Genomic DNA, 15,624 nt, shown 5'->3' with positions numbered 1-15,624 from the left:
CGCGAGAGATGTTAAAACGATACCTGACGGAAATATTAGAAGTTCCTGAGGGTTCATTACCTCCATTTACACAGGTGTACTATCTTCCCAAGAAAAATCAAATTCAGCAACAGGAAGATAACCATGGACCAATAGATGTATCAGCATTATTGGAACTATCAGATAAAGAAATGGCTACTCCTGCAACATTAGTGGCAACTTTAGCTTTAACATTGGATAAGAATTGGATTTTGAGACTTTTCTTTAAAAATAAAGCAAAAGAATTTATGGGACTCAAAATACAAATGTTCCCAGATTTAGCCAGGGATACACAACGGCGAAGAAAAGAGTTTCTTATGTTAAAACCGGGAATTATAGCTCTTGGAGCAACTTTTTTCCTGCGATATCCATGTAAATGCGTTATACAATATAATTCCCAAAAATATGTTTTCTTTGAGCCTTACCAATTGACAACTTTCCTTTCTCTTTCTCGGCTAGAGAAGGAAAAGAATGGAGGAGTATAGAATATTTAAGATGTCCTTACCAGCTGACTTGCATTACTTTCTTTAATAATATTTCTTTGTTTTTTTCCGTTTATAATTACATTTTGGATCTTTTGTGGACTTGAGCTGATTTAAGTTAATTGGTATTCCTGAATTTATAAATATTGTTGTGGTTTTATTTTCTTGACTTAAAGCTTTCTGTACAAGTAAATCTTGAATTGTATTTTTGAAAATTGAATAAATAAATAATTAAAAAAAAAAATAAATAAATAAATAAATAAATAACTCCAGTGGACTGAGCAGCTAACTATGTGGTGGCAGTAGCCTAGGTCAATCGCCAGGGAGAGCCCAAGAGCTCTCCTCTGGCTCAGGAAGCCCGTCTTTTCTTTCTTGGGAAGAACATCTTCTCCTGGCGCTGACAGCAGCACATGTGGTGTGAGTGGACAACGTGCAAGCAGACCTCCTCAGCAAACGGTCTCTGGATCCGGGCGAGTGGATCCTGTTCCCACAGGCTTTTCAGAAGACTGTGGAGCGCTGGGGGTTTCTCAGCATCGATATCATGGCCACTGCATGATTCCAGAAGGTGCTTCTCTTGTTCTGTAGAAGATCCAAGCCTGGAAGTGGAGGGCTAGACACGCTGGTGCAGTGCTGGTAGCAGGAGCTTTCACCTGTTTGTTTTTACTCCTGGGCCATAGGTCGGCTGTGTCATTCAAAGGATTTTGGTTCTTTCTAGATGCTTTATGCTGGTGGTTTCAGCTTGTTCATGCAATCGTGTGGGTCACAACCTTTAGGCTGAACACTTCTTCGGACCCTTTCCCACACGGTCCAGTTGCCATGCCAGTTCCGGGGCCTTTAGCTATTACGGCATGGCTCTTGAACACACAACCCTTGGGCATATGTGATGTTCTGCCCTTCTTGAGGCTCTTATACAGTTTCAGAAGTCACCCAGGGGGGTCGGCGTATGCTCCGGCGTGGGAGACCTTCCAATACTGATGCATCCAAGACCAGGTGAGATCCATATTCAGCTCCGATCTCGCTGATTCTCACCTTTCTTCCCTCTGGAAAGATACTGGCCTTATGGTGACTTCTTTGCAGGTCCCAGTAGCCAGACTCTCTTTATTAGATCCTGGGCCAGTTGGTCTTCTGTGACGGCTCATCCTGATGTCGTTTCATTCTTGCACGGAGGTCTGTCATATCAGACAGCTAGTTATCCACCCTATCCCTGTCTCAGACCTTAGCTTGGTGCTCTCTAGCTTTATCTAGGCTCCCTTTGACCTTCTTTCTGCTGCATCTCTGTTGGTTTTGACGCTCTAAGCCATTTTGGTTTTTCATGTTGATCGGTCAGTGTGTTTGCCTGCCTTTTTTGCCAACAGGTTCCTCGTCTCTGGACTGCCTGTTGAAGAAGCTGGGCATAAGCAGAGTTTTCTTGCGTTATTTAGAGGTCACTAATTAGTTTCACCTCTCTGCTCCTCTGTTTGTGCTGGCTCATTCGATTAAGTAGGGTGTTCCCGCTTCTGAGGCCACGATTTCTAGATGGATCTTTAGGGCCATTTCGTCAGGCTACATTCTTTCTGGGGAAACTGTCTTCTGTTTCCGTCAAGGTGCTTTCTACCAGGAGTGTGGTTTCTTCATGGTCCGAAGCTAGATCTGTCCCTCCTGAGGAGTTTTCCGGGGTGGCAACATGGTCTTCTCTTCCCATGTTGTTTATATTTTACAGAGTGGATGTTGCTGCAAGGCAGGGCTCGGCCTTCGGGTCATCGGTCTAAGGGTTGGTGCAGCAAGCCCATCCTAACTATTTGGGGGGACTGCTTTTGTACATCCCTATTGTCTAGAATTGCACTGGAGAAAGAGATTATGTACTTAAGCTCTTTTCCAGTACACAGGTGAAACATTCTAGGCTCCCTGCCATGACATTTCTGTTCCTGTTTACAGTGTCCATCCGTTTATGTTTCTCCTTGCTGCTTCTTGGAGGCCTTTCAGCCCTTGAGGGCTGGAAAGAATTTGTGTATATGTTCCATTTGTTGTAGAGTTGTGTTGCGCTCTTTTGGAGCCTCTATTGGCAATTAATGGTACTGTTTAATTCCTTTCAGCAAAACACGTTATTTAGCCTGTTATTACAGGTGCCTCTGCTTCACAGGTGTGAGTGTGTCTCAGTGCTTGGGTTCTGACTGTAGAGGGCACTAAACCGATCAGTGAAGTACTACAGAGACAGAGTGAAAATTCCGGAGTGGATTCCTTCTGCAGTGCATGCGAGAATGGGGAAATAACCCTACTGTCTCACCTATCTACTGGAAAAGAGCTTACCAAGGTAAGTACATAATCTCTTTATAAAATATTTAAGTTTCTAAATATATCTGTTCCTGTATCCTTCTGTAGGATCCCAAGAGGAACGCAAGCATCTCAAATATGAAATCCTTAATAAAGCTCTAGATTTCAATGTTATTGTAACCACGTGAGTATGTTTGTTTGTTGTATCATTTGACATACCGTACATAACCAAAGCAATTTACAGTAAAATCTTATAAAAAAAGAAACAGACACCATCTTCAATGGTAGAAAAAGAGAAAGAAAAAATAGTACTGTAATAAACTGCATAAACTGTGCAACACTGACATCTAATGTAACACAGAAGTATTGTCATGAATAGAACATTGTTCTCCCATGTCACCTTTGAGAAATACTTCAATTTTTTTGACCCAATAGTTTCCTACTGCTCCACTTGGCCTTTGAGCTCAGCTGGAACCATCGCATGGATTTAATAGCATGAGCCTTCATCCACAAGTGCTAATGGAGCTAATTTGTATTGATAGTCCTCTTCTGGGAATTATGCACTGGGGTACTTTCCAGGATCCTGCAGTCCTTGGTCCTAATCCAGCTACTAAATGCTGCAATTACCTAGACTATGACTCTCTCAATTCAAGCCCCAGCCATCCTTAGGAACAGACGATCTAAACTTGGCATTAACCTAGATTTCTCCTCATAATAGTGTTGTTGAATATTTCTGGTAAGCCAGCAGCCTCACTTAATTTGTCTTCTCTTATGGAGGTGGCGCATTGTTTGTGTTTTGGTTCTGGTTTTTTTTAATTATCTGTCAACAAGCAAGACTGAGTCAGAAATAAAAATGGGTGGCATCATCTGATGACACAAAGATGGAACAGCACCCCAATGCTCAGAGCTAGTATAAAGTTCATAGAGAATGACACAGTAACAGAATTTGGCACCATCCTTGTGGATAACCATGGGAAACTATCCTGTATCATTCTTTAGTGTCTCTCATGACCTCAGTCCTTCTACACCAGCATTCTTCAATGCAAGGCTTGAGTGTCAATGGTTGTACCCATTTATACTCTGATTTTTCCCTCTCTCCTTAAAGAATGACATGGGGATGGTTTTCTGCGGTTATCCACGGGGACGGGAAAACATTTTGTCACCGTGTCATTCTCTTGAGTATACATAAGTCTACCTGCTCCATTACCATCACAACAAGCCCCCATAATTTTTTTTTCCTGTTCTACTGAACACATGTAACAAAGCTCTCTTGACTCTTCATTTTAGGGTGTTTTCTTATATATATATTTTTTTTTTCACAATGTTCTTCTGTTCACTTTTGTTTTATATTTTTCCCAAAACATCATGGGAGTGACCTTAGGTGCCAGAGCCAGTCATGGCCTTTAGCCCCTCCTAGTGCATCCCAGGATGCACCTGGAAGAGGAAGGACTGCCATTTTGAAGAGGCAGACCTGCCGGCTGGAGGGAGTGGGCATCCCTCTGACCATCTATTGACTTAAAGGTATGGGAGGGGGCAGGGGTTGTCATGGGACTCTTGGCAGCTGTTGGCAGGAGGGAGTGGGCATCCTTCCTGCCATACTTCAATTTAGAGGTGTGGGAGGCTGTCGGGGGGAGGGGGGGCAAGGGAACCCAATGGCAGGAGGCATCCCTCCTGCCAAAGCTTGGGGGAGGAGGTTCTGGGTTGGTCCAGGCAGCAGCGACCAAGGCAGGGAGGGAGGGAGTATCACTCCTGCCCATCTTGTATAGGGTGTGGGGAGCCAGGCAGCAGCAGACAAAGGGCGGTGTCAGCGGGAGTGGGGAACTTTTCTTTCTGCTGTTCAATCAGCTGAGCTAGCAGGACTCAGGGAGACCTGCAACTCAGTTGATTGGAGCAGGGAGAACAGCCTTGACAGCAAGCTTCAGGCACAGTTCCTCCACGCCCTTTACCAGCAATTCTCCACACAAATAGTGTGCTGAGAATTGCCCATAAAAGAAAAATCGCTCCAACTACGGCCATTGTATCAACTTGCCAGATTTTGCTGGTGAGTTTTGAGAATCCAGCAAAGATACATCTTATTGCATTTCAACCTAAAGTACCTGGCAAGGAAGTTTGAACATTATATTTTAGTGGCTTTAAGAATGGAAGAGGTTTCAGTCTGATTCTCTACTAATGGTTAGATCCCTCTCCATTGGACAAATACCATAGTAACATAGTAAATGGCAGCATATAAAGACCTGAATGGTCCATCCAGTCTTCTCTGTAATCACATGCATTACAATTTCATGATTAAATGACTTTTTTTTTTTTTATTATTTCTGGGCCATAGACCTTAGAAGTATACCTCGTAATGTCCTTGGGTTCCAACTACTGGAGTTGCCGTTGAAGCTCACTCCAGCCTATCCAAACCATTTCCTTTGCAGATTCAGACCATGAAAGTTTGCCTATTCATATTCTAATTAGAGATCCTCTGTGTTCATCCCACATGTTTTTTGAATTCTATCACAGTTTTCCCCTCCACCACCCTCTCCGTGAAAAAGAATTTCCTAACCTCAATTTATGTCATCTAGTTTTATCAATTTTCCTTCTTTGGAAAAGATTTGGTCCTATATGGATACCTTCCAAATATTTAAATATCTGTATCATATCACCCCTGTCCTTCCTCTCCTCCAGAGTATACATGTTGAAGTTTTCTAGTCTCTTTGCATACTTATTTTGGCACAACTCCCTACCATTTTTGTCATTTTCCTCTGGACCAGTTCAAGTCTTCATATATTTTTGGACATATACAGCCTCCAAAACTGAACACAATACTCCAAGTGGGACCTCACCAAACGACCTGTACAAGGGCATCAACACCTCCTTTCTTCTGCTTATTATGCCTCTATAGAGTCTGGCTTTCTTTTTTGGCTTAACAAATCTTTCTTGTACAATGTCATTGAGGACAGATGAAGTTAGGTCTTGCCATACCACTATGGATTTGTCTAAATCTGCTTCAATGGTAATTAGCTGGGCTGAGATCCATTCCCAGAAGAGCACTGGTGGTATCTTGCCACATTTTACTTAAAGGGGTTTGGCACTTGGATTGGCCTTATAGGTTGTTGGTAGGTTCAGATGGAAGGTGAGCAAGTAGTATTCGGACCAGATGGTCGGTTCCCACCTAATTCTTTCAGGGTGTATGTGTTGGGTCATCCGAGCTGAACATGATCAAATCCAGGCAGTGTCCATCTATGTGGGTCTTTTTGTAAGGGGAGGTCGATTAAGTTCAGCTGTAGTTGTAGGTTGTGGAAAGAGTGGGCCTTGGGGTCTGCATGGTCTTCTAGGTGAAGGTTTACTTCTCCGAGTATCACCAGGTTTGGGAATGAGGTTGAGATGTACAAGATAGATTGCATACATTTTCTTCCACTGTGGCATAGTTACCTGGTGGTATGTAGATTAATAATATACCTAGATCCTTTCTGCTCTTGTGATTAGGGATGCTGCAGAGTATATATTCTAGATTTTGGTCTGTGTTGTTGTCGTCAAGTCTGAGGGAGAGGGGAGTCTGTAGAATGAGAAGTTCACCTCCTTTCTTCTGTAGTTGCAAGTTTATTTAAAATTTAATATACCACCTACTCAAGACTTCTAGGCGGAGTACAAACATGTCATAATAATATACCAGTAAAAGTATAATTTAATGTAAAACAGACCAAGGGAGAAGAACAATTCAAGGACAAAGCCAAACAGGAACAAGAGGAAGAAGGGATAGGAACTCCAATTGTTAGAAAGAAAAGAAAACACTTAAAGGTAAAAACATAGGGTTGGGGAAATGATACTAAAAGATTTTTCTAAAAACTAAAGTCGTCCTTAAAAGGACAATTTAGGTTGCAAAGGCATCGCGGAATAAGAATGTCTTTAGCATTTCCTTAAATTTCTGTAATCTGGGGCAATGAATTAACTTGTAGTCTGGCGGGTAGAGATCCGCTAAAATGGGGGAATCTTTATCTGGCTGCATGATTCTGTGATGCACAAGTCTCTCAGGACATGTGTGTCTTATCACATATGGATTGAGCGTTGAGCTAAAGGCATGTTTTTAGCAGTGACCAGTGAGGCTGTTTTTAGCAGTGACCAGTGGTTCCCAACCCTGTCCTGGAGGACCGCCAGCCAGTCAGCTTTTTGGGCTAGCCCTAATGAAAATGTATGGTGTAGATTTGCATGCCTTTCACCTCCATTATATGCAAATCTCTCTCATGCATATTCATTAGGGCAAGCCCAAAAACCTGACTGGCTGGCGGTCCTCCAGGACAGGGTTGGGAACCACTGAGCTAGACTGCTTTATGATTGTTATTGTATTCCTGTCACTTGCTTATTATAAAGACAGGCATGCATCTTCCCCTTCCTATGATAACTGTTGGAGTCTCATACATCTTTCTGACATGTTGGTGGCTCTAGACTGTAAGTATGTGGGCTATGGTCTGTGGTCTTGAGTGCTTTGTTCAAGTAGGAGCTCATGGCTGGTAGTGTCTCGTGTCATGGCTTAAATATATTATGTGTGTCTGCTGATATGCCCCTTATTGCTGTACAGAGGCCTAGGAGGGTTATGCAGCCTGCAAGTAACCAGGACAATACCTAGTTGGGTTGGATGGTTGAGTACCTTTTGTTGGATGAACAGCATCTCCTCCTGGTCCTCACGAAGGGCCTGCCAGTGGTACAGGCTCATCGGCTACGCGGCCCTTTAAAGGGCCATTGAAGCAGATCTGAAGGTAGGTGGGAGGGACTAAGACGAGCCACATGTTGAGCTGCTCTGGAAGGGAGAGGAGGAATGTTGAACTGGCTCCTTCCTCCTCTCCCTACTAGGGCTAGTATGTAATGATGCCCTGCAATTCTCTCTCCCAAGTAAAGGGCTGTTGGAGTAGGCTTGATGGTAGGTGGGAGGGGCGTAGATGGTCTGCATGTTGTGTTGTTCCGGAGGGGAGAGGAGCAACATTGAACCGGCCAGTAATATGTGCTTGCTGTGCTGGGAACTGCTTTTTCTGATTAAACTGCCAGTACAGCTATGAAGAAGAGAAGACTTCCTGCCTCAGACAAGCAAGGATTCCAACTGCTCACTTCTTAGGGCTGTCAGCCATAAGAAGATGGGCTGAGACACCAACACCCACCAACCCACTTGTTTAACCAGTGAGAGGGAGAAACACAGACAGGCCCACGCCAGCCCTCCAGACCAACCCAGGACTCACACAGCCTGTGCTCAAGATCCAGACAATCTCATGGGAACGGTTTCCGAGTCTTCTTAACTAACATAACATAACAGTCAGCTTATATACCACAGGACCGTGAAGTTCTATTCAGTTAACAAAAGATTATAATAGTGTATATAATTGAATAGATTAGAAATTAACAGAATAAATTGCTAAAGTATGATGTCCATAAGCATGGAAATTAATTACCCAGATATTTAAGAAACAAGTATGTCTTTAGGTTTTTTTGCCCCATAATGCTGCCTGATATGACAAAAGGTGCTGATGATGTTTTTTAAGTTTGCAACCTATGAGGGGCGGAAAGACAAAGTTCAAGTGCAAACTAGTAAAGCAGGCTGACTAGGTAAGTACTCGGAGATGCCTGCTAGCAACAGACTTCTTTGCCAAGAGTCTGTGTTTTCTCACAGTCAGAACAGTCCCAGGAACACTGGGAACCTCTAGCACAAAAACCTCACAATATGGAAAGAAGGTACTCGAAAAATAAAACAATAAATCAGAGCTGATTTAAAAAAAAAAAAAAAAAGCAGCCCCTGTTCTTCCTGCTTGCCAGTTCAGGTAGGGAGAGCAGAGGCTCCTTTTTTTTTTTTTTTTTTTTTTGAAAGGCTGCTAGGAAGAGTTGCTATGCTAGTGATTTTTCTTCTGAGCACAGCTCCTCCTCCCCCTTTACTGGTGATTTTCCACATCAGTAATTTGCATGTTATTTCCACACCAGCATAATTTGCATGCTATTGTGCTGCGAATCAGCCTGTAAAACAAAAATCGTTCCCACCACGGTATTTTTTTTACCATGGTGTCGGAGCTTAGAAAATCTGGCTCTCAGTTTGTTACTAAACCTGTTCAAGAGGACTTAACAGAAAGTGAACTATTTTCCAAAAAGATCTAAATAATGCACTAAAGTTCTATTTCTCTGTCAGGTACAATTCTGCAATCAGCAATTCAGATGACCGTAGTTTATTTCGGCGGCTGAAACTTAACTGTGCAGTGTTCGATGAAGGGCATATGTTAAAGAATATGAGTTCCATACGTTATCAGCAACTTATGACTTTCAGTGTAAGAAATTCATCCAAAGTACTTTTTATCTCTCTAAATATCTGGCAGGGTTGCATGATAAAAACCAATTATGCTTTTCCTTAGACTTATCTAAATTGTTTAGTTTAAGCTTGTGGCTATAAGAAATTACACTTTACTACTGACATGCTGATTATTTTTCCCTATCTGAGTTCTTCATAGTTAATACCAAAGGCAGCAGAATGGGATGGATCATAGCCTTATCAATATGGTGCCCAACACAGCATCAGCAACTAGAAAGCTTGGAAATAGGGCCAGAGATTAATTTGTTTGTCCCCTCCAACCATGAAAAGTGTTTTGCTACCCCTGGTTAGACCAGAAATTACATACTACTTCTTATCATGACTGTATTGCACTTTTATTTTTAGAAATTCTGCAGAAAGTTGTTTATTTATTTATTTATTTTTTTGAAATAATTTTTATTAGAAGCAATTGCAACACAGATGACGCAGATGTCCAGCAGTACAAATACACCAGGTCCAAATACAGAGAATACAAACTCTAACAATAAAACGATCTGGCAGACCAAGTATTCTCTTTTTTCTGCGTTTGCCAGAAAATTGTTTATAAAAGAGAATACTTGGTCTTATTTTTTTTTTGGGGGGGGGGTTGCTCTAGGTTTATATCTAAGTATAAAATATAAATTTACACTTCATAATATCCTAAAACAATGAAAACCAGCCTTATAAAAATATAAAAACACATCTGCCCCCTCTTTTACTAAGGTGCGCTAACCGATTAGCGTGCGCTAAGCACTAATGCATCCATAGATTAACATGCACGCTAAATCGATTAGCGCACCTTAGTAAAAGAGGGCCCTGATTTGCCATAATGTGTGTGTATTCAGTACTTTATATACCACTAATCAAACAGTTATCAAGTTGATTTACAATACAAACAAATCAGTGACAGAGGTTAAGTAAGCAAAAAAGAACAGAGCCAGCTTTTCCACAAAATGACACCATGAGCTCTAGCCATCCCCAAATGCCTTCAGGAAAAAAAAAATAGCTTTAAATGCTTTCTTAAACCTTGGTAATAAAGACTCTTCTGTTACATCCCTTCTGGATTCCATACACTAGGTGTTAAGTCAGAACCTGCAATCTGGGAGTTGCAGAAATCCACAAACTTTTCTGAGTACATGCTCCATCCCCTTAGCCTGAGAGCTAGCAAACATATCCAGTTACAATTTCTGCAAGCTATCCATGCAGAAGCCTTTTGAAGTTGCTCTGCTTCTTTTTCATTTCAAGTTCATTTTTTCAGTGGCTTCAGTGCCTTGAGATTAGAGAATGACACGGTGACAAAATTCATCACTGTTCCCGTCCCCGCGGATAACCACGGGAAATAGTCCCATATCATTCTCTAGTGTCTATTTCAACCTCGGTCCTTCTACACCAGCATTCTTCAAAGCAAAGCTTGCGGGTCAGTGGTTGTGCCCAATTATACTCTGATTCTTTCCTCTCTCCTTAAAGAATGACATGAAGATGGTTATCCGCGGGGACCGGAACGGTGATGAATTTTGTCACCTTGTCATTCTCTACTTGAGATCCCTTCCTGGTGGTCTCGTGTTGGAGGAAAGGACGCAGTCCCACGGTGCCAGACTGCTGCTTCACAGAGAAACTCTGATGGATACAGTTTATTTAAAATTTTATAAAAACGCTTAAGAAAATCTTCTAAGCACTGTACAATTTAAAATAACGGTACAAAAAGTTTACATAAATGTACATTAATACAAATAAAATTTTCTTTAGATACAAAAGACTTATGTAACATTCAATAGACAATGATTAACTGGTACAAAGGGAATGGAGAGGCAGAACTGTAATATTTTTTTTTTAAGTTCACATAAAAGGGAAGGAGGGGGGACAAGTCTGGATGAGAGTAAAGTTTGAAGAAAGGCAGAAAAATATGATGGATCTGTGGAGCCAGCCTGCTGTGTGCCACCATTTCTAGACTCAAGGTCCCTTCCCCGGGAGTCTGCTTATCAAGGATTTCAAGCGCAGACTGTATGTGCAGGGTCAGATTAATAAATAGGCCCAGTAGGCATGTGCCTAGGACCCAAAATAGTCAGGGGGGCCCGCTGAAGGATGACTTACCATGCCATTTTTTTTCAGACAGCAACGGGCCCCCTCTCTTCCCTCCCTTCATGCCAACGGGCCCCCACCCGACGATGGCAACAACAATGCTGGCCACCCCACCCCCCCAACATCGACGGACGGCAACGCAGCCAACCGCCAGCATCAACGGCAACGCGGCCAACACAGCTCCAAGAAGGTCCCACGATGAATGTGTCTGCCGGTCCATCCCCCTCCGATGTCACATACTTTTGGCAGACATAGTCATCGCAGGATCTTCATGGAGTTAAGCCAGCCGCATTAACATTGATGCAGGGGGGAGGCCGCGTTGCCGTCCATCATTGCCGGGGGGGGGGGTACGTTGCCATTGCTATATGGAAAGGGTGGTGGAAGGAGAGAAAAGGGGCAGATGCTGATGGAATTGGTGTGCAGGGAAAGGGGGAAGTATACTGGATGGATTTAGGTTGGAGGGAAAGAAAGGGGGCAAATGCTGATGGAATTGGTATGCAGAGAAAGGGGGAAGGATACTGGAGGGAATTGGGTTGGAGGGAAAGAAAGAGGGCAGATGCTGATGGAATTGCTATGTAGGGAAAGGGGGAAGAAATAAGGGGGAAGGATACTGGATGGAATTGGGTTGAAGGGAAAGAAAGGAGGCTAATGTTGATGGAATTGGTGTGCAGGGAAAGGGAGAAACATAAGGGGGAAGGATACGGGATGGATTTAGGTTGGAGAGAAAGAAAGGGGCAGATGCTGATGGAAGTGGGGGTTTGAGAGAGGAGAGAGTGAAATGCCAGACCATGGGGGTGTGGGAGAGGGAAGGGAAGAAGAGGAGAGGGAGAGGGAGAGAGATGCCAGATCATTGGAGGAGGGAATGGGAGAAGATGAATGCCAGACCAATTGGGGTGAAGGGAAAGATGGAAGGGGGAGGAATACAGTTTCTGGAAGTGGCATAGAAGGACAGATGAAAGGAAGAGAATGACAAGAAGATGAGGAAAGCAGAAACCAGAGAAGACAAAGGTAGAAAAAAAAATTTCTATTTATTTTTTTTGCTTTAGGGGACATGCATCGCTGTTTCTGTGGTGTTTCATTGTATGCAGAGTCCAGCTTCTTGGTGGTTCAATTTAACCTTTATCTACGGATTTCTATTTTATCCCCCCTTTCACAAAACTGTAGAGCATTTTTTAGCGCCGGCCGTGGTGGTAACAGCTCTGATACTCACAATTCTATGAGCATCTGAGCTGTTACCACCATGGCTAAAAAACATGCTACAGTTTTGTAAAAGGGGGAGAGGTTAGTTTGTGATTACATATTCCATACTAGGTGAAGGTGTTTTCTGTGTTCTGTTTGTATGAAAGACATGGTTTTTTGTTAGCGTTCACTAGCCTTCTTTGGCGAAATGCATTGGGCATGGTTCTTGGGAGCACCTTGAATAAACCTGATTTGAGTCTCCTTATTTTCTGCCAATCTTCTTTTGTTTCATGTTGGATTCTTTGGTGGACTGCTTGCCTTGTTGTTTCGTTGCAAGTTAACATACATGGCGTGGAACATACTAGAGGAGTTACAGATTTGGTTGTTTATACATATATATGGGTTACAGTTGGTTGATGTAGAGTAAGAACAGAAGAATTGCCGCTGCTGGGTTAGACCAGCAGTCCATCCTGCCCAGCAGTCCGCTCGCGCGGTGGCTCTCAGGTCAAAGACCAGTGCTCTAAATGAGTCCAGCCTCACCTGCGTATGTTCCAGTTTAGCAGGAACTTGTCCAACTTTATATTGAATCCCTGGAGGGTGTTTTCCCCTATAACAGACTCCGGAAGAGCGTTCCAGTTGTCTACCGCTCTCTGGGTGAAGAAGAACTTCCTCACATTTGTACTGAATCCATCTTCTTTCAGCTTTAGAGAGTGCTCTCTCGTTCTCCCTACCTTGGAGAGGGTGAACAATCTGTCTTTATCTACTAAGTCTATTCCCTTCAGTATCTTGAACGTTTCGATCATATCCCCTCTCAGTCTCCTCTTTTCAAGGGAGAAGAGGCCCAGTTTCTCCAATCTTTTACTGTACAGCAACTCCTCCAGCCCCTTAACAATTTTAGTCGCTCTTCTCTGCACCCTTTCGAGTAGTACTGTGTCCTTCTTCAAGTACAGCGACCAGTGCTGGACACAGTACTCTAGGTGAGGGCGCACCATGGCTCGGTACAGTGGCATAATAATCTTCTCTGATCTTTTTGTGATCCCCTTCTTTATCATTCCTAGCATTTTGTTTGCCCTTTTCGCCACCACTGCGCATTGTGTGGACGGCTTCATCGACTTGTCGATCAGAACTCCCAAGTCTTTCCTGTGAGGTCTCTCCAAGTACCACCCCGGACATCCTGTATTCGTGCATGAGATTTTTGTTACCGACATGCATCACTTTACACTTATCCATGTTGAACCTCATTTTCCATGTCGATGCCCATTTCTCGAGCTTGGTTATGTCACATTACAGATCTTCACAATCCCCTCATATCCTGTCTACTCTTAATAACTTCATATCGTCCGCAATGTCCAGGTCGTTTATAAAGATGTTGAAGAGCACGGGTGAGGCAATTAGGCGTTGTAAACTTGGTTATTAATATAGATTTATATTTCGGATAGTATTACTGCTTTACGATATATTTGAACACTTTTATATATGCATGGAAAGGGTTCAGAGTTAAAGTCCTGGGTAAGTAGGTGGGAAGGGAAGGCAGGGGGATTTGTTCAGAGATGTTTGGGGGTTGCATAGAAGAAAAACTGTGCACTGGTATGCTAATCTTTGTTTTGAATTTAAAAAAGAAATATAAGTGGAAATAAAGAAGTAAGTAAGAAAACAAATAAATGGGAGCGGGGTGTGGGTGGGGCAGGCCCAGGGGGCCCAGTGTATTTGTGTGCCTAGAGGCCCTCGAATAATTAATCCTGCCCTGTGTATGTGTCTGGAGTGAAACCTACTCGGATTTCAAGGTGTAGGCTGCCTTTCCTGCCCCAAACCGGGTGAATAGGATCCGTGGGGGTAAAGGTCAGTCTGTGTCTGGTCAGCTGGCAGTCTGAAGATCTTCAAGTTTGTTCATTTGCAGCAGTTTCTGAGGCAGAACAATCCTTCCCTCCATTCTGACACTGTGAAAAGTGCTGACAGGCTGGTACTGCAGAAGCTGTGAGTATCCCTCCATTATTTCCTCTGGGAACTTCGGGGAGTGGAATATTAAAGTCATTTAAAACTGTTTTTCATAGTTTCTGGGGGTAGGGTTCAGGTCCCCCAGGCCCCAAATCGCTATTTTTTATTTTCGGTTTTTGTTTATTTTTGCCGGTTTATAGCAAGAATGCATGACGGCGGCCATCTTGGGTTTTAAATCAATCTTTTTTCTAACTTTTATTTCTGCCTGAAAAAAACCTCAATTTGATACAAACTCATTTGGGATGGACTCCCCAGCCCCTAATCTGTTGAATTTGTACATTGTTTGCGCCAGATCAGTAACCATGTACTGTGTGCCATAACATGCTGGAGGAGGGAGCAGGAACTTCGGACTTCACCTCCTCCAAGTAATCTTGGGCTGGGGAGCCGGCCTGGGTTCATGCCTTTTGAAAAAAAAAAACTCACCCAGTGGCTGTCCTGGACTCTGGTGCAAAACACCTGTGTTCCGAGTCTGGGGACTCTTTTGGCATGGCACTTGTACCTCAACAGAACCCTACCATGGTTGCGGGATGGGCCTTTTCACCGGATTTTCCTCTGAAAGGCGTATTCTTAAGACCCCGCTCGTTGTGACTCAGCCAGCGGGCACTTCAAGTCTTTTTCAGTCTGTTGTGCCTGTAGCAGAGCTTCCTGTTTGGGAGCCCTCTTGTCTGGAAGTGGCAAACCTCAGTTGCAGTGGTTGCCATGTAGATATTATGACTCTTCTGTCTCCTGCCACAGCCTTTATTTTGGATCAGGCTGATGCCTTTGCTGAGATCAGTCACCTCGGCCTCCCTGAGCATCTGGATTTGGGTGCTGAATCTTCTCAGTTTTTTAAGCAGGCTTATGTCCGCTTCTTTACTGCTGATGTTCTGAAAGAGCTCCTTTTGGATTCTCCACCCTTCACTTCTCAGGCTGGACCGTTCTCCTGTGCCTTTTTCTTCCATTCAGTCCACAGCTGCTTGGTTTGGTTTCAAAACAATGTGATACCCCGGTAAGCTCTTTCCAACCTTCTAATGCTATGTCTAAGCTTTATTCCTTGGATCCTGATTTTCAGCAGATTGGAACAACCTGAAATAGATTCCACTGTGGCACAGGTTATCCAGTCCGCAGCCCTCCATAGTGATAGAGGAGTGAGGTTTAAGGACTCTCAGGATTGCAGATGGATATTATGTTGAAAACATTCTTTTCTAGTGGCATCTTTAGGTATCCAAGCGGCTTCCTTTATGGCATGTACATGTCATTCCAGCCTATGCATTGTGTCCTCTGTGGAGGTGCATGCCTGTCCTTTGCTGGTGATGGTTGGTGTGGATTAGGTGCTGG

At 43.3% G+C, this 15,624-nt stretch overlaps 1 protein-coding gene across 3 annotated transcripts in view; it reads left to right on the top strand.

Moving 5' to 3' along the window:
- SMARCAD1 (SWI/SNF-related, matrix-associated actin-dependent regulator of chromatin, subfamily a, containing DEAD/H box 1) overlaps window positions 1-15,624 on the top strand; it is a 270,689-nt gene that overhangs the window by 199,103 nt on the left and 55,962 nt on the right. For all 3 annotated transcript variants that reach the window (XM_033958219.1, XM_033958199.1, XM_033958210.1), the window contains exons 14-15: window positions 2,859-2,934; window positions 8,899-9,034. In XM_033958219.1, the coding sequence (XP_033814110.1) occupies window positions 2,859-2,934; window positions 8,899-9,034 (212 nt within the window). The remainder of the gene's footprint in view (window positions 1-2,858; window positions 2,935-8,898; window positions 9,035-15,624) is intronic.

This window comes from Geotrypetes seraphini, chromosome 1 (genome assembly GCF_902459505.1).
Source record: "Geotrypetes seraphini chromosome 1, aGeoSer1.1, whole genome shotgun sequence".
Taxonomy (NCBI): domain Eukaryota; kingdom Metazoa; phylum Chordata; class Amphibia; order Gymnophiona; family Dermophiidae; genus Geotrypetes; species Geotrypetes seraphini.
The sequence above is the reverse complement of the archived record's forward strand: the minus strand, read 5'-3'. Positions and strand labels throughout refer to the sequence as shown.